The 14,169-nt window shown below is 34.6% G+C and overlaps 1 protein-coding gene across 1 annotated transcript in view; it reads left to right on the plus strand.

Moving 5' to 3' along the window:
* The window catches only part of CSMD3 (CUB and Sushi multiple domains 3), a gene marked incomplete at its 5' end in the record, with an annotated part of 1,439,134 nt that overhangs the window by 3,890 nt on the left and 1,421,075 nt on the right, over window positions 1–14,169 (plus strand). The window contains one exon of the mRNA XM_007955674.2: window positions 12,603–12,825. Coding sequence (XP_007953865.2) covers window positions 12,603–12,825 — 223 coding nt within the window. The remainder of the gene's footprint in view (window positions 1–12,602; window positions 12,826–14,169) is intronic.

Consider the following 14,169-nt stretch of genomic DNA (forward strand, 5'->3'; position numbering starts at 1 on the left):
GAAGAATGGTGAGGATACCATGGACTGCTAAAAGAATTAACAGATCTGTCCTGGAGGAAGTGTAGCCAGAATGCTCCTTGGAGGCGAGAATGGCTAGACTTCATCTCACCTACTTTGGTCATGTTGTCAGAAGGACCATTCCCTGGAGAAGGATGTCATGCTCAGTAAGGTGGAGGGTTGATGAAAGAGGGGAAGTCAAGCTGGATTGTGATGGTGGCCCTGGAAATGGGCTCAAGTATAGCAAAGATCCTGGAGCTGGTGCAAGACCAAGCAGTGTTTCATTCTGCTGTGCATAGGGTCGCTGTGAATCGGGGATGACTCAACGGTACCTAACAACAATGATTGTTCAGATATTCCCGTAAATAGCTTGAGCCAATACGTCTTCCCCCACTCCAGATGGGCTCTGTATATATGTGTTTGTGTTCAAATTTGACACTACAGCAATATGCAACTTTGACTTAGTTTACACTTCCTGATTAGGACCTAGCTGTGCAAGCCATCCATAGGTAAGATATTGGGGGTCTGTCAAATATTGGGTATACACGTAACCCTGTACATACACACAGCCTTCTACATCTCCAGAGATATGTTGGAGCTGCTCAAAGCTCTTTATGGTAATGTTTTTCCCCATATCTTCGTTTTAAGATTTTGAACAGATTATTGTTTGTTGCAATTGATATTATAACTTCTGACAGTTGTGATATTAAACAATTGTTGCTGATTGTTTTCAATGCATTATCTGGGGGCAGGGCTTTAGTCATGGAGTGATATACAAGTCAGATCAAATAACAGGAATACCCAGTGGATGAGGTTTTCCAGGGAGCTGAAATAGGTCAAATAGTGGTAATGTTCTGGAAAAAGGACTTTTTAAGGTCTTCCAAACCTGGTCTAGTCCCTCTGATTCCTGCAAGACTGCAGGTTTTAGTAGCTTCTGTGGTTTTGAGGTTGCTGCTTTTCATGACTACTAAAGATCTGAGAACAGGGACAGGAATAGTTTGAGTTACAGCACCACTTATTCTATTATTGTTAGTGAAGTTTAGCCTTTTTTTTTTTCTTCCCAGCCAACACTCCTCATATTGTTGGACTTTGGTCACCTGGAGAAGGATGTCATGCTCAGTAAGGTGGAGGGTTGATGAAAGAGGGGAAGTCCCCCAACAAGATGGATTGAGATGGTGGCCCTAGAAATGGGCTCAAGTACAATACAAGTTTTCTGAAAAAGTTAATTTTAGCCATTTTTGCTAAAGTTTGTGTTGATTTTACAGATGGTTAGATATACAGGAGTCTTCCAACCAGTGCCATTGCAGAAGTAACATAGAATATGAGCCATTAGATTCAAAAGATAAGAAATCAGCCTTAATTTTCCTAGCCTGGATAGATTCTCATGAATTAAGAAATTATGATTAACATAGTCTTTAAAAAAGCAGGGTATCATCTACCCAAGGTTAAACATTAAACACTTGTGAATAAGGTGTGTAATGATTAAGGTTTTGAAGCACTTTTGTTTAAATTATGGAGAAAAACTACTTTTTGAAAATAAGTTATTTGAGGCAGCAGCATTAAAGTTAGGTGTGGCTTAGAATTGTTAGAATATGTTCAGTTATATTTGACATACTTCATTACATACCTGTTCAATTTTTCAAACTTAGGTACAGCTTAAGTAAACATCTATTTTTTTTGTTTTGTTTGTTTGTTTGTTTGCAAATTTGCTTTTCTACTATTGAAGTATTCTTTTTGAATATTTAAAGGATGCCTTCTTTTTAATGAGTCTATATTGGATTTTTCCTAAAATATATAAGGGAAATTGACTCAAATATAAAAAGGTTCAAAGGTACAAAAGCTTGAAATATCATATCTATAAATTTTGAATGCATTATAAATGCTGCAAAATTGATTTTCTTGGCCCTACAGACTTTATTTCCTATCAGAATAAGGATTTGAAATCACATAATTAGAAGAACCCAATAATAGCTTAAAAAAAAAAAAAAAAACACCTCACTGCTGTTGACTCAGATCCAACTCATAGCAACACCTCTTTGGCTTTCCGAGCTCTGGCAGCATAGTGGCTAAGGCACTTGACTGCTAACCAGAAGGCTGGTGGTCCAAACCCACCAGCCACTTCTCGGAAGGAAGATGGGGCAATCTACTTCCGTAGTGATACTGCCTCAGAAACCCAAGGAGGGGTCGTATGAGTTGGGTCCAACTGGACGGCATTTAACAACAACAAAAACATCCCTATGGAAGTAGATTGCCCCATCTTCCTTCCAAGGAGTGGCTGGTGGGTTTGAACCACTAGCCTTCTGCTTAGCGGTCAAATGTCTTAGGCATTATGTCACCAGAGCTCCCCAATAATAACTTACTTAGATTATTAAAATAAATATGTACAATAGAATGCATTTAATAGTAATCAGATATTTTGAATATGGAAATAGTTTAGAGATACAAAAGGGGAGACATACACTATTAGAGCTTTATGGATTAAATTTGTAGCTTTTAGAGTAAAATAGGATTGGTTTATAGTCCAGTTTACTGACAAATTTAAGTTGCCTAACATTTACTTTTTTCAGTTTCTTCATGTATGAATTAGGAATATAGTAGTATCTATCATAAAAGCTTATTTCCAGGATTAAATAAAATGTGCTCTAGGAAAATAGTAATCTCAGAATTAAAGGCTATTTTGGTCGCAGCAACTCCTGTTGCCTTCTGTTGTTTTACTTTAAGACACATGCCTTATACCGATAGGAAAGAAAACATGTTAGGAATACTATGGAGTTTACAGTGAGAATTGCCTAGAAAATGCAAAGTAGAGTGGAAATCAGATTTTCCTCTCATAATTACACAATTAAATCAATATATATGGATCAGAATAAACTAACACGGTTACCTTAAAAAGATAGGATAGCCCCTGGACCTGACAAATCTATAATTACCTAAATTATCAGAGTCTAAAGGAAAAAACATATCAGAAACAAGTTGGTTCCTACAACCATTGAAAAATAACAAGTGGATGCTGTTGTCTGTTGTTGTTGTTATTTGCCGTCGAGTTGTACCCGACTCATAGCAACCCCTCCTTGGGTTTCCGAGGCAGTATCACTACGGAAGTAGATTGCCCCATCTTCCTTTCGAGGAGTGGCTGGTGGGTTTGAATCGTCAGCCTTCTGGTTAGCAGTCAGGTGCCTTAGCCACTATGCTACCAGAGCTCCTAAGTGGATGCTAGGAAGTAAATATTAGCATTAATATTGCCCCAGAAATTAAACATCAGTACATTCTGGAGGTAACCATGAAAAGCATACCAAGTTTGGGGCTGTTAAACATTTGAAACTTATGTATAATTCCTCTTATTGCAGATGTTGTTGTTATTAGATGCCAGTGAGTTAGTTCAAACTCATAGTGACCCTTTCTTCAACAGAACAAATACCCCATCCTGTTTCATCTTCACAATCATTGCTATCTTTGAACCTGTTGTTGCAGCCACTGTGTCAATCCATCTTTTTGAGGGTCGTCCTCTTTTTCACCAACCATCTACTTTACCAAACATTATGTCCTTCTGCAAGGACTGTCTCTCCTGATAAAATGACCAAAATACATGAGATGAAGTCTCATCCTCACTTCTAAGGAACATTCTGGATGTACTTCTTCCAACACAGATTTGTTCATTCTTCTGACAATCCGTGCTGTATTCAATATGCTTTGCCAACACTGTGGTAGTTAAGTTTGTTTGTCAATTTGGCTAGGCCTGACTGAGTGACTGGGAAGCTGGATGTAGTATTCCCCATGATGAGACTGGTAATCAACTCCATGGTGGAATCTACTGTGAACAGCTGAGTAGCTGCCTGAGGGATGTGGTCTGCTTCCTGTATATAAGCAGAAGCTTTGGGGAACAGTCTCTAGTTTATGGCACACTTGAACCCTGCATGTAGCTGTGTCATTGTTCACCAGCCAGCCATGCTTTGCTGACCTTGAGATTTAAAATGGACTTGAATTAATGGCCTGCTGTATGGTTTGGTAACATTGGGACTGTGCCATTTTATTTGTCAACCTTGGGCTTGTTAGCCTCAGCAGCCAGTAGCTGCCTGAGTGAAGAGATGCCTCTAGCTTCAAAGGGCTAGGAGCAAGAGGCAGAGCTGAAACCTAAGGTCAAGGGGCTTTCATACAGATCCTAGAGCCTGGCACTTCGAACTTGGACTTCGAGTCTCCCAAACTATAAGAGAATAAACTCTTGTTTGTTAAGGGCATCCCATGTGTGGTATATTCCTGTCAGAGCAGCACTAGGTAACCAGACAAGCACCCTAATATAGATTTCTTTTAGTCAATTGGCCAGGTAGCTGACTTCCAAATTTCTTGGCACAGACAAGTGAGTGCTTCCTACATTGCATCAGTTTGTTGAAACTTCTCAATTGGTACTCCATCAACTCTTGGACTCTTGTTTTTCATCAATGCCTTCACTGCAGCTTGGACTTATTCCTTCAGTAGAATCAGTTCTTGATCATATTCTAACTTTGTAAGGGTTAAACGTCAACCAATTTTGTTTGGTACAGTGACTCTGTGTCGTCCATCTTCTTTCCTTGCTTCCTGTATCATTCAGTTTTTTGCCCATAAAATCCTTCAATATTGAAATTGGAGGTTTGAATTTGTTTTCTTCAGTTCTTTCAGCTTCAGAAATACTGAGTGCACTTTGTGCACATTTCACAATAACACTTTATTTTGTATTCTCTTGCCGCCCTTTGGAATCTTCCATTCAGCTCTTTCACCTCAGCAGTTCTTCCATTTGCTTTAGCTACTCCATGTACAAAAGCAGGTTTCAGAGTCTTTTCTGACATTCATGTTGTTTTTTTCTTTCTTCCCTATTTTTCTAATGACCTTTTGCTTGGTTCATGTATACTATCCTCGATGTCATCCCATAACTTGTCTGGTTTTTGGTCATTGGTGTTCATTGCATCAAATCTATTCTTGAAATGGTCTCTCAATACAGGTGGAATGGACTTTGGCCCTGGTGGATTTTTAAAATCTTCCTTAGCTTCAATTTAAACTTACCCATGAGCAATTGATTATCTTTTCCACAGTTGGCCTCTGGCCTTGTTCTGACTGGTGATAGCTTCTCCATCATCTTTTCCCACATATATATTCTATTTGATTCCTGTGTATTTTATCTAGAGAAGTAAATGTATAGAGTTGCTGCTTATGTTGTTGTAAAAAGATACTTGTAATGAAAAAGTTGTTGGTCTTAGAAAGTTCTGTCATCTGATCTCCAACATTCTTTCTATCACCAATACCATATTTTGTAACTAAAGATCCTTCTTTATTTCCAACTTTCCATTAAACTAGTAGTAATTAACAATGAATTTGACTGCATGTTTGATTAGTCTGTGAAAAATTGGTAAAAGTCTTCAATTTCTTCCCCTTTGCTGTTTGGTATGTAAATTTGATTACTAATCATATTAATTGGCTTTTCTTGTAAGGGTATAGATGTTATCCTATCACTGACAGGTTTGTATTTCCAAGTATATCTCAAAATGTTCTTTTTGATATTGAATGCAACACTATTACTCTTCAATTTTTCATTCTCGACATAACAGAACATTGTGTAATGTAGTTCTGGGAGAGGAGAACCTCAGGTTGGAAAGGACTCAATATACGACTTGGGAAGAGCTGCTTCCTCAAAGTGGAGTAGACACTAAAGACATGGATGGAATAAACCTTTTGGGACTTTAATTTTCTGATATTACATGACTCAAAATGAGAGGAAAAAGCTGTAAATATCCAATAAAATTTTGAATATGGAATGTATAAAGTATGAGTCAAGGAAAATTGGAAGTCATTAAAAATGAAATAGAATGCTTGAAGATTCATATCATAGGCATTAGTGAGTCAAAATGGACTGGTATTGGCATTTTGCATTGGAAAATCTTATGGCTTACTATTCCAAGAATGACAAATTGAAGAGGAATGACTTCATATTCATTGTCAAAAAGAACTTATTCCAAATGGCTGTTTTATATTCTTTTTTCCTTTATATACATCTTGTTATTGGACAGAGTTACATGAAGATATGTACTAAGAGGAGGTAACATTGGTACTGAAGTTTTTAGTCTCAGACTGTGAGATTTTTTTATTGCAATTCCCACTCTGTTGCACAGACTCATCACTCTATATTGCTTATTTCCTTTTCTGACAACATTTAGCTAAATTTTTGACTTTGACAGATGGAATATTCATTCAGGAAAAACTCTAGGTCTGGGAGGACATTTTTGGAGACAGCTAGTGAGCCTTCAGCCTAAAACAAAATCTTTCAGCTTTACAGTCAAATGCTTTCTACAATGAGTATATATAGAAAAGTTATCCCATCTGAGAACCCATCTGAGATCTATTTTCATTTTTAGGGTGTTACAGGATGAGCTTTAGAACAGAGTTCTAAAGCTGACTGTGTTCCTCTCATTTACTGGAAGTCATTGTGTTCCTCATATATATTAAGGAAAAACACTGAGAAATACTGGTTAGAGTGACCAAAAGAGAAAAATGACTGGAAAAGCCCTTTTAAGAAACATACATAAAATCTTCAACATAAGATTAAGTTATATTTTACATTTGTTTCCTCATGACAGAGAACAAATATTTAACCCAAAAACTAAACCCACTGCCATAGAGTCTATTTTGACTCACAGTTACCCTATACCACAGAGTAGAACTGCCCCATAGAGTCTTCAACACTGTAAATCTTTATGGAAACACACTGTCTCATGTTTCTCCTGACAGGTTTGAACTGCTGATCTTTTTGTTAGCAGCCAAATACTTTAATCACTGTGCAAACAGATCTCCCAACAAGTATTTAGTAGAGTTTAATTCAATTTAATACACTATACCTATGTTTTTCTTTCATTTCTAAAATACATTTACCCAAATAATTTGACATATACACATTCATGAGAGAAGAACAGAAATAAAATTTAGATTGCTTTTTCAACTATTTTCTTTGACCATGGATAATGTTTTTAGTTTTAATTAAAAATATGTAGTATGTTGCTCAAAATGTCAATTACCCTGAATTTATCTATATATTCATTGTAATACCAATCAAAATCCCAATGCTTCTTTATTTTCTGTAAATTGTTAAATTCATACTAAATTTTATTTGGAAATGCAAAGTATTAAAAAAAAGGTCCAGGCCCATCTTGAAGAAGAAAAATGTTCTACTAGATATAATATTTAATTATAAAGCTGATTTAGATTGTGTGGGAATAGACCTACACAAAAATACACATTTAACATATTACAATCTCCAGTGTGGCTAGGAAATGATGTTGTTTCCATAAATGTAGATGGGTCACTGGAATATCCAAATAGAAAATAGATTATTATTAATAATAATTTTAATTAAATATTTAATTATTATTAAATTATCATTACTAAATTATTATTTCAAAGCATACAAAAACTGATGGATTCTATATCTAAATGTGCAAGAAACATTAGCAATGCCAAATACACAAAGATGATAAGGAGGATTAAAAAAAAAGAAGTGACTGGTTTTGATAATGAAGGTCATGTATAATCTTTGCAAGAGCCATGTCTACATAATTGGGCACCAAAATACAATTGCAAGGTGTTATGAAGAAGGCTAATTAAAAATAAAGAGAGTGAGAGAGATACAAGTGTGAAATTGCTCTGTCATGGGCCTTTTATTTTTTTTAAAGAAATTTCAAGAACATCAATTAAAAATACCATACAAATAGCCATTGTTTTATCCTCTATCATAGAGGAAAAGTAAAATATTAACATAAAGTAAAAAAAAAATTTTGTTAAGCAAACTTGTTGAAATTTGACTCAAATCACGTACATCTTTGATAATTTTAATGAAGAATATCATCTGTTTAATTTTAATAATTGAGGTATGAAAAATACAACATAAAGACATTCCAAAACTGTCAAAGACTGGATGTATGGAAGATTATGATGGCAATTTTATAGAAGACTACTGATTTCTGTAGATGAACTTTACTTCCATGTGGTCTCACAACAAAGTGTGCTTACCCTGGTAAAAGAACTTACCACATTCTGTAGTAACAATCTGTTTTCATGTTTTAGTGCTTAGTTCCTTAAAGACAGGCTAGCATCATCTCTTGTTTATCATTTTATCCCTAAGCGATAGCACATATAATGAATAGATGAACAGTATGGGAGAATCATCAGAGGAGTGGAAAAGGAGATTTTACTTCTCCTGTACTATAAAGAGAATGAAGAGCTGTAAGTTTTTGAGAACAATGAGCTATGAATAAAATGCAAAGTTATTTTAATTAGAAAGAGATCTATATCTGGCTATATACCTATTTCTATATATAGATCTACAGCTTTACTTACATCTAGATTTAGGTCTATACCTTTATCTAGATGTATATGTATACCTACCTATATCTATATGAAAAGCAAGTATGGATTCCCATTGACTAACCAGAATTCTAAGAAATCATGGCCTAGAAAGATTTTTGAGGAAAAGCAAAGCATCAAGAATATGAAATATGTGTGAAAGATGTTGTTGTTGTTGTTATTGAGTGAAAGATATAGACAACAAATTCATAAAAGAATTATGAATGATTGGCGATGAATATGAAAAGGTATTTGAACTCAATCATAATCAAGACATTTAAATTAGAGTAATAAGGTAACGCTTACTGCCTTTCAACAAAATTGATTAAAACTAGTGTTGCCAATATTGAGATTGGGTGAGATGTGTTTCATACTTTGGTGATACAGGTTTTTTATACTTGTTGAGGTTAATACAGCTATAAGTATATCACCAATAGTATTTCTGGGATTCCTTCTTAAAGATATCTCACACGGGTGTACACGACATATCCCTAATGTTATCCTTTAAAACTTTGTAACCACAAAGGCTAAAGTCATCAATAGGAGGATGGTTAAATAAATGATAGTTCAGTCATACCATGGAATGTTATGTGGTCATTAAGAAAGCATATAATGGAAATATACATTTAGACCTTCAACAGTATGGATTATTTTTTTAAAAGATTCATAAGAATATGCAGAGTATGACTAACTCCATTTTAGAAAACTGTACATAATGCTTAGAATTATCTATGTGCATGTAGGTGCCTAAGAAGAAACCTGAAAAGACAAGCCCTAAGCTGTGAACAGTGTCTCTTAAGTGGATGTAATATATATATATTAAGTAACATATATTAAATGGATGTGAAGGAAGGTATCATTTTACTTTTAAAAACTCTCTTTACTTCTGATTTGCTTTTTTTTGTAAATATGCATTATATTTGTCATGAAAATTTTAAATCTCTTACTGAAAAATACTTTATTATTATGGATAATATGATATTTAATCAAATTTATAGATAAACTAAACTAAAGATTGAAGATAAGGAAGCTTAAAAATAGGTGTAATTCCTAATTAGCCCAGAGAAAGAATTTGAAACACATGACTCAACAGGCCCTTGAAGAATTGGTGGACAAAGCTGAGCATGTTATTTGAGGACATATGTCTTCTTCTAAAACCATCAGTGTTATGGGGCTTGAGATATATAAAACAGCCTATACATCATATTGTAGCTGAAGGGATTCAAGCTTGCCTTTAGTTATGAAGTTCAAATTGGAAGCTGTTCAGGCAGAAAACTAATAGAAATGGGTGATAGCTAATTAACCTAAGGCTTTAAAGTAATTGCTCTGCAAGAAGCAATTTAAAAGGCACCTTTCTTTCTTTTTTTTTTCACATTTTTGAAAATCATTTTATGCCCTATTTGACTCTTGGTGCATGAACAAAAAATATATGAATACACATAAATATTTATTTTAAAAAACTTTTAACAGATCCAACTTCTTAGTAAGTTTTTAAAATGGCAAAAGTAATAACAACAATTATGTTTCATATCTTATACTGAAGATCCCAGCCTTAGGACTTTGCCAAATATGGATATATAAGAGCAGAATCTCTGAATTAAATATGACTAGGAGGATGGGATCTTAGCTATTTGACACAGCCCTGGGCCACCTGTCTCACAACTGTAGCCAACAGAATCAGCTACTCTAAAGTACACGATTGTTCAGGAAGCAGTTCCCTACGCAAAAGACTATGCTTATGAAAAGAATATGGGGACCATACCTAATATATATATGTATCTTATATATATATATATATATATATATATATATATATTCCACATATGTAATTTCCATATATATGTGTGTGTGTGTGTATAATATATATTTATATATTATATATACATATACAATATATATTTATATATTATATATACATATATATGATTTCCACATATATATTATTTCCGGAAATAAGAAATCCCAACTATCCCATCTTTCTATATCCTGTTTCAAACAGATGCTTTGGGTAGAATGAAGTCCTTTTCCCCCATGTCCAAATGCCTTGTGGGTAAATGATAAATTACCTACAACCAATCATTATTGGGTCAGGTGCTGGGAGTTCTTTAAAGATACAATTACCTTTAAAAGCTTAGTGGTTGCTTCCAGTAAATTCCAAGGGCAACGAGTTATAGCCTTTGATTTTAAATTCAGGTCAAGGACTGTGTCTCCTAGAGGCAGGTTTAACCTTTTGCTTTTTTCTTTAAGCTTCAATCTAATGGCTTCTACCATGTGGCAGGTGAAAACAATTGTTGTTGTTGTTGTGCCCAGGCCAGTAGGACCTGACTCACAGCAACCCCTCCTTGGGTTTCCCAGGCAGTATCACTATGGAAGTAGATTGCACAACCTGCCTTCCAGGAGTGGCTGGTGGGTTTGAGAGGTGCCACTCACCTGCACTTGACAACATATGCACAACATCAGAATCTTCATAGACTGTAACAGGGGCAGAGGAATTTTCCCATAAGACCTTACATTGCAAACTATCTACTAATTTTGACTTGGTTGCTACAGGAAAAAGGGCTCCCATCTTAGCTAGTTTAAAAAGAAATGCCTTTTCCTTTTTTAAAGTTACTAAAGGGTGCAAGTATCCTACATACGTCAATATCTTAATTTTTTCTCTAGCAAGTTTTCTAATGCTGTAGCTTCAGTGGGCACAATAGTGAGAGTCTTATATGCTTTGTTCCTATAACACAAGGATTGGCATGGTCCTGCCTATCATACTCCCTAACAAAGTTGAATAAGTTCATATTTGAGGTCAGCCACTTACAACATACTACCAGAGCAAAGTTTGAAATTTTGGTATCAATAATGAATATTTTGCTGTCAACTAAACAAAACAATAAAAAAAAAACCCTATCTAATTAATTTTAGCAATATAGGTAGTAAATTAGATTGTCCGCTGGGATTCAGGACACATTCAATGTGACAAAAAAAAAAAAAAAAATCTCAGTTTATGCTTTCACTTTTGCATAATTAATATATTGACACATTTAAACAGTAAGTTTGAATTGTACAAAGGCCCGGTGTGTACCACATCAGGAACCTTCTCGCATAAGAAGGTACATCTTCCTACTATTTAAACTTCATGTGAGGCCCACCATGTAGATAATAACATCTGGGTAAGATTTCTCATCAGAACATCTAATACTCTGGCTGTCTTCCTCTCGAACCCCACTTTAATGCATGTAGTTTAGTCTAAGAGATTCTGGGGTGGCATACACAGTTGTGTGTTCAACAACAAACCTGATGGATGGTGTTTCTCACCTGCCCAGAGGGCCTGTGGAAAGTGCTGAAAATCTATTTCTGTAATGATTATAGCCAAGAAAATTCTATGGGGCAGTTCTACTTGGAAACACACGGAGTTCCCGTTAGTCAGATTTGACTTGGCAACAGGTTTTTTTTTTTTTAGGCTATTGTAGATACTTGATAGAGACCATCTTCTCAGACCACTGTGCTAATCCTAGGTTCCTAGGTTTCTAGTAATAAACTAATTCTTCAAGCCACATAGGAAGTTCTCTGTGTATCTCCAGGAGTCATGCTCTCAATACTGTGGATGTCCTTTATAACTAGTGTTTATGTTGTTGTTGTTATGTGCTGTTGTGTTTAGAATATTCTAAAGATGGCTTCTGTCAGTTGTCCCACATCCATATTTTCAATATATTCTTAATTGTAGGTTTCACTCTAATGTGTCTGAGTCATACATCCCTCTTCTGGAAATGGAATGGGATAGATTTTCCTAAACCATATGGTCTGCATGATAGAGATTTTGATGTCCAAATTTAAAAAAAAAAAAAAAAATGTCATCCTTTACCAAGAAAAAGGGTAATAATCCTTTGAGACCCAACATACATGCTAATGTTGTTTACATTTCCCCAATTGGATTGTTAAGTACTTTAGGGTACATAGCATGTTCTAGGATTGTGTTTTTCTATTGAATTTTGTAACAGGTAATGAACTAGATGTATGTATATGATTTTATTTCATTAATTGGTTTGTAATTATTATCCTCAAAATTTATGATAAATGATCCTTTTAGTATTTGTATGTTTTACTTTTTTAAAAATTTAGATCATTTATTTGATTCCATAAAATTATTGTAATGTGTGGCTTAGAAAAACAAAAGACTAAAAACCAATGTCTCAGATTGTTCTTGTTTCATATACTATGTATAATATTAATATATCTTTATTTGTCTTTTGTTGCAGGATTTATTTATACATGTGGTGGAACTTTAAAAGGACTTAATGGCACTATAGAAAGCCCTGGTTTTCCATATGGATATCCAAATGGTGCAAACTGTACGTGGGTAATAATAGCAGAAGAACGAAATAGAATACAAATCGTTTTTCAATCATTTGCTCTAGAAGAAGAATATGACTACTTATCCTTATATGATGGACATCCTCATCCTACAAACTTTAGGACAAGGTTAGTGAATTTTGAATAGAAGGATTGGGGGAAAATATGTTATAGGCCAAATATTTGTGTTACAGAAGACACCTAACTTTGTGGTGTAATTGAAATAAAATTGTTTTCAGCATATAATTATTATTCATTAGCTCAGTATCTCTTACTTCATAATGCTAATATATTATGACTGTCTCTCAAAATGGTGAATGTAAATTGAACTAAGACCACTTTAGAGTGTTAAAATACTAAACTAATTATTTCAATGCTGTATTTACTATAAGCAAAAAAATTTGGTAAAGGAAAAGCTTATCACATAATATGTCTTTTAGTAGCATGTATAATATTTTGTATATAAGAAAATGCAAACATATTCAAAATAAATACTGATATGCTAGTGAAATACATTAATTTCAGATGTGTACACTTTCATAAGGAGCTCTGGTAGCGTAGTGCCTAAGGCACTTGACTGCTAACCAGAAGGCTGGTGGTTCAAACCCACCAGCCACTCCTCGGAAGGAAGTTTGGGCGATCTACTTCTGTAGTGATACCACCTTGGAAACCCAAGGAGGAGTCACTATGAGTCAGGTCCAACTCAATGGCACAGAACAACAACATTTTCATAAAAATTTTAATTCCTGGAGAGTAGACCATACCATGTACAAACTGGGACAATTACATTATGTCTATACATAAGTTAGGGTGCTTTGGTGATGTAGTGCCTAAGGCATTAGACTGCTAACCAGAAGGCTGGCAGTTTAAACCCACCATCCACTCCTTGGAAGGCAGGTTGGACAATCTACTTCAGTAGAGATACTGCCTCGGAAATCCAAGGAGGGGTCTCTATGAGTAGGAAATGAAGGAAATGACTCAAGGACAGTAAGTTTTTTTGTTTTTGTTTTTTAATACATAAGTTAATTGCTAAAAAAAATAAAAGAGGGAGAGAATTATTTGATCCTGGCTGTATTTTTAAGTGATTCAACATAATTTCCTTTTGATAAAAATATTATCTAAAAATAGGAAGTATTTTGCTATCTATCCAAAATTTCTTTTTTCCTTTTTCACATAAATCAACTATAACATAGTCATCAAGTTAAAAATGCCAGATGATACAGATTGCATTGTGCCTGAGATTTTTACTAATATTTGCATATTTTTTGCTTAACTGTAGTATTTTCAACACAGAGTTTAAAATATTCTAAGCAAATGATGTGTACAAATTAAAGATTTTTCAGACTGGCTGTTTGAGTTGTGTGCCTATAATCCTTTACTCCTTCTAATAGCCGACAATGTGTAATTGCCATTTTTGATCTATAGGAAACAAATTTTCAATATCATGTTTTTATACTTTCATCAGGCTTCGCT

This window comes from Orycteropus afer, unplaced genomic scaffold (assembly GCF_000298275.1).
Source record: "Orycteropus afer afer isolate SDZICR_OR568_19922 unplaced genomic scaffold, OryAfe1.0 scaffold00530, whole genome shotgun sequence".
Classification (NCBI taxonomy): domain Eukaryota; kingdom Metazoa; phylum Chordata; class Mammalia; order Tubulidentata; family Orycteropodidae; genus Orycteropus; species Orycteropus afer.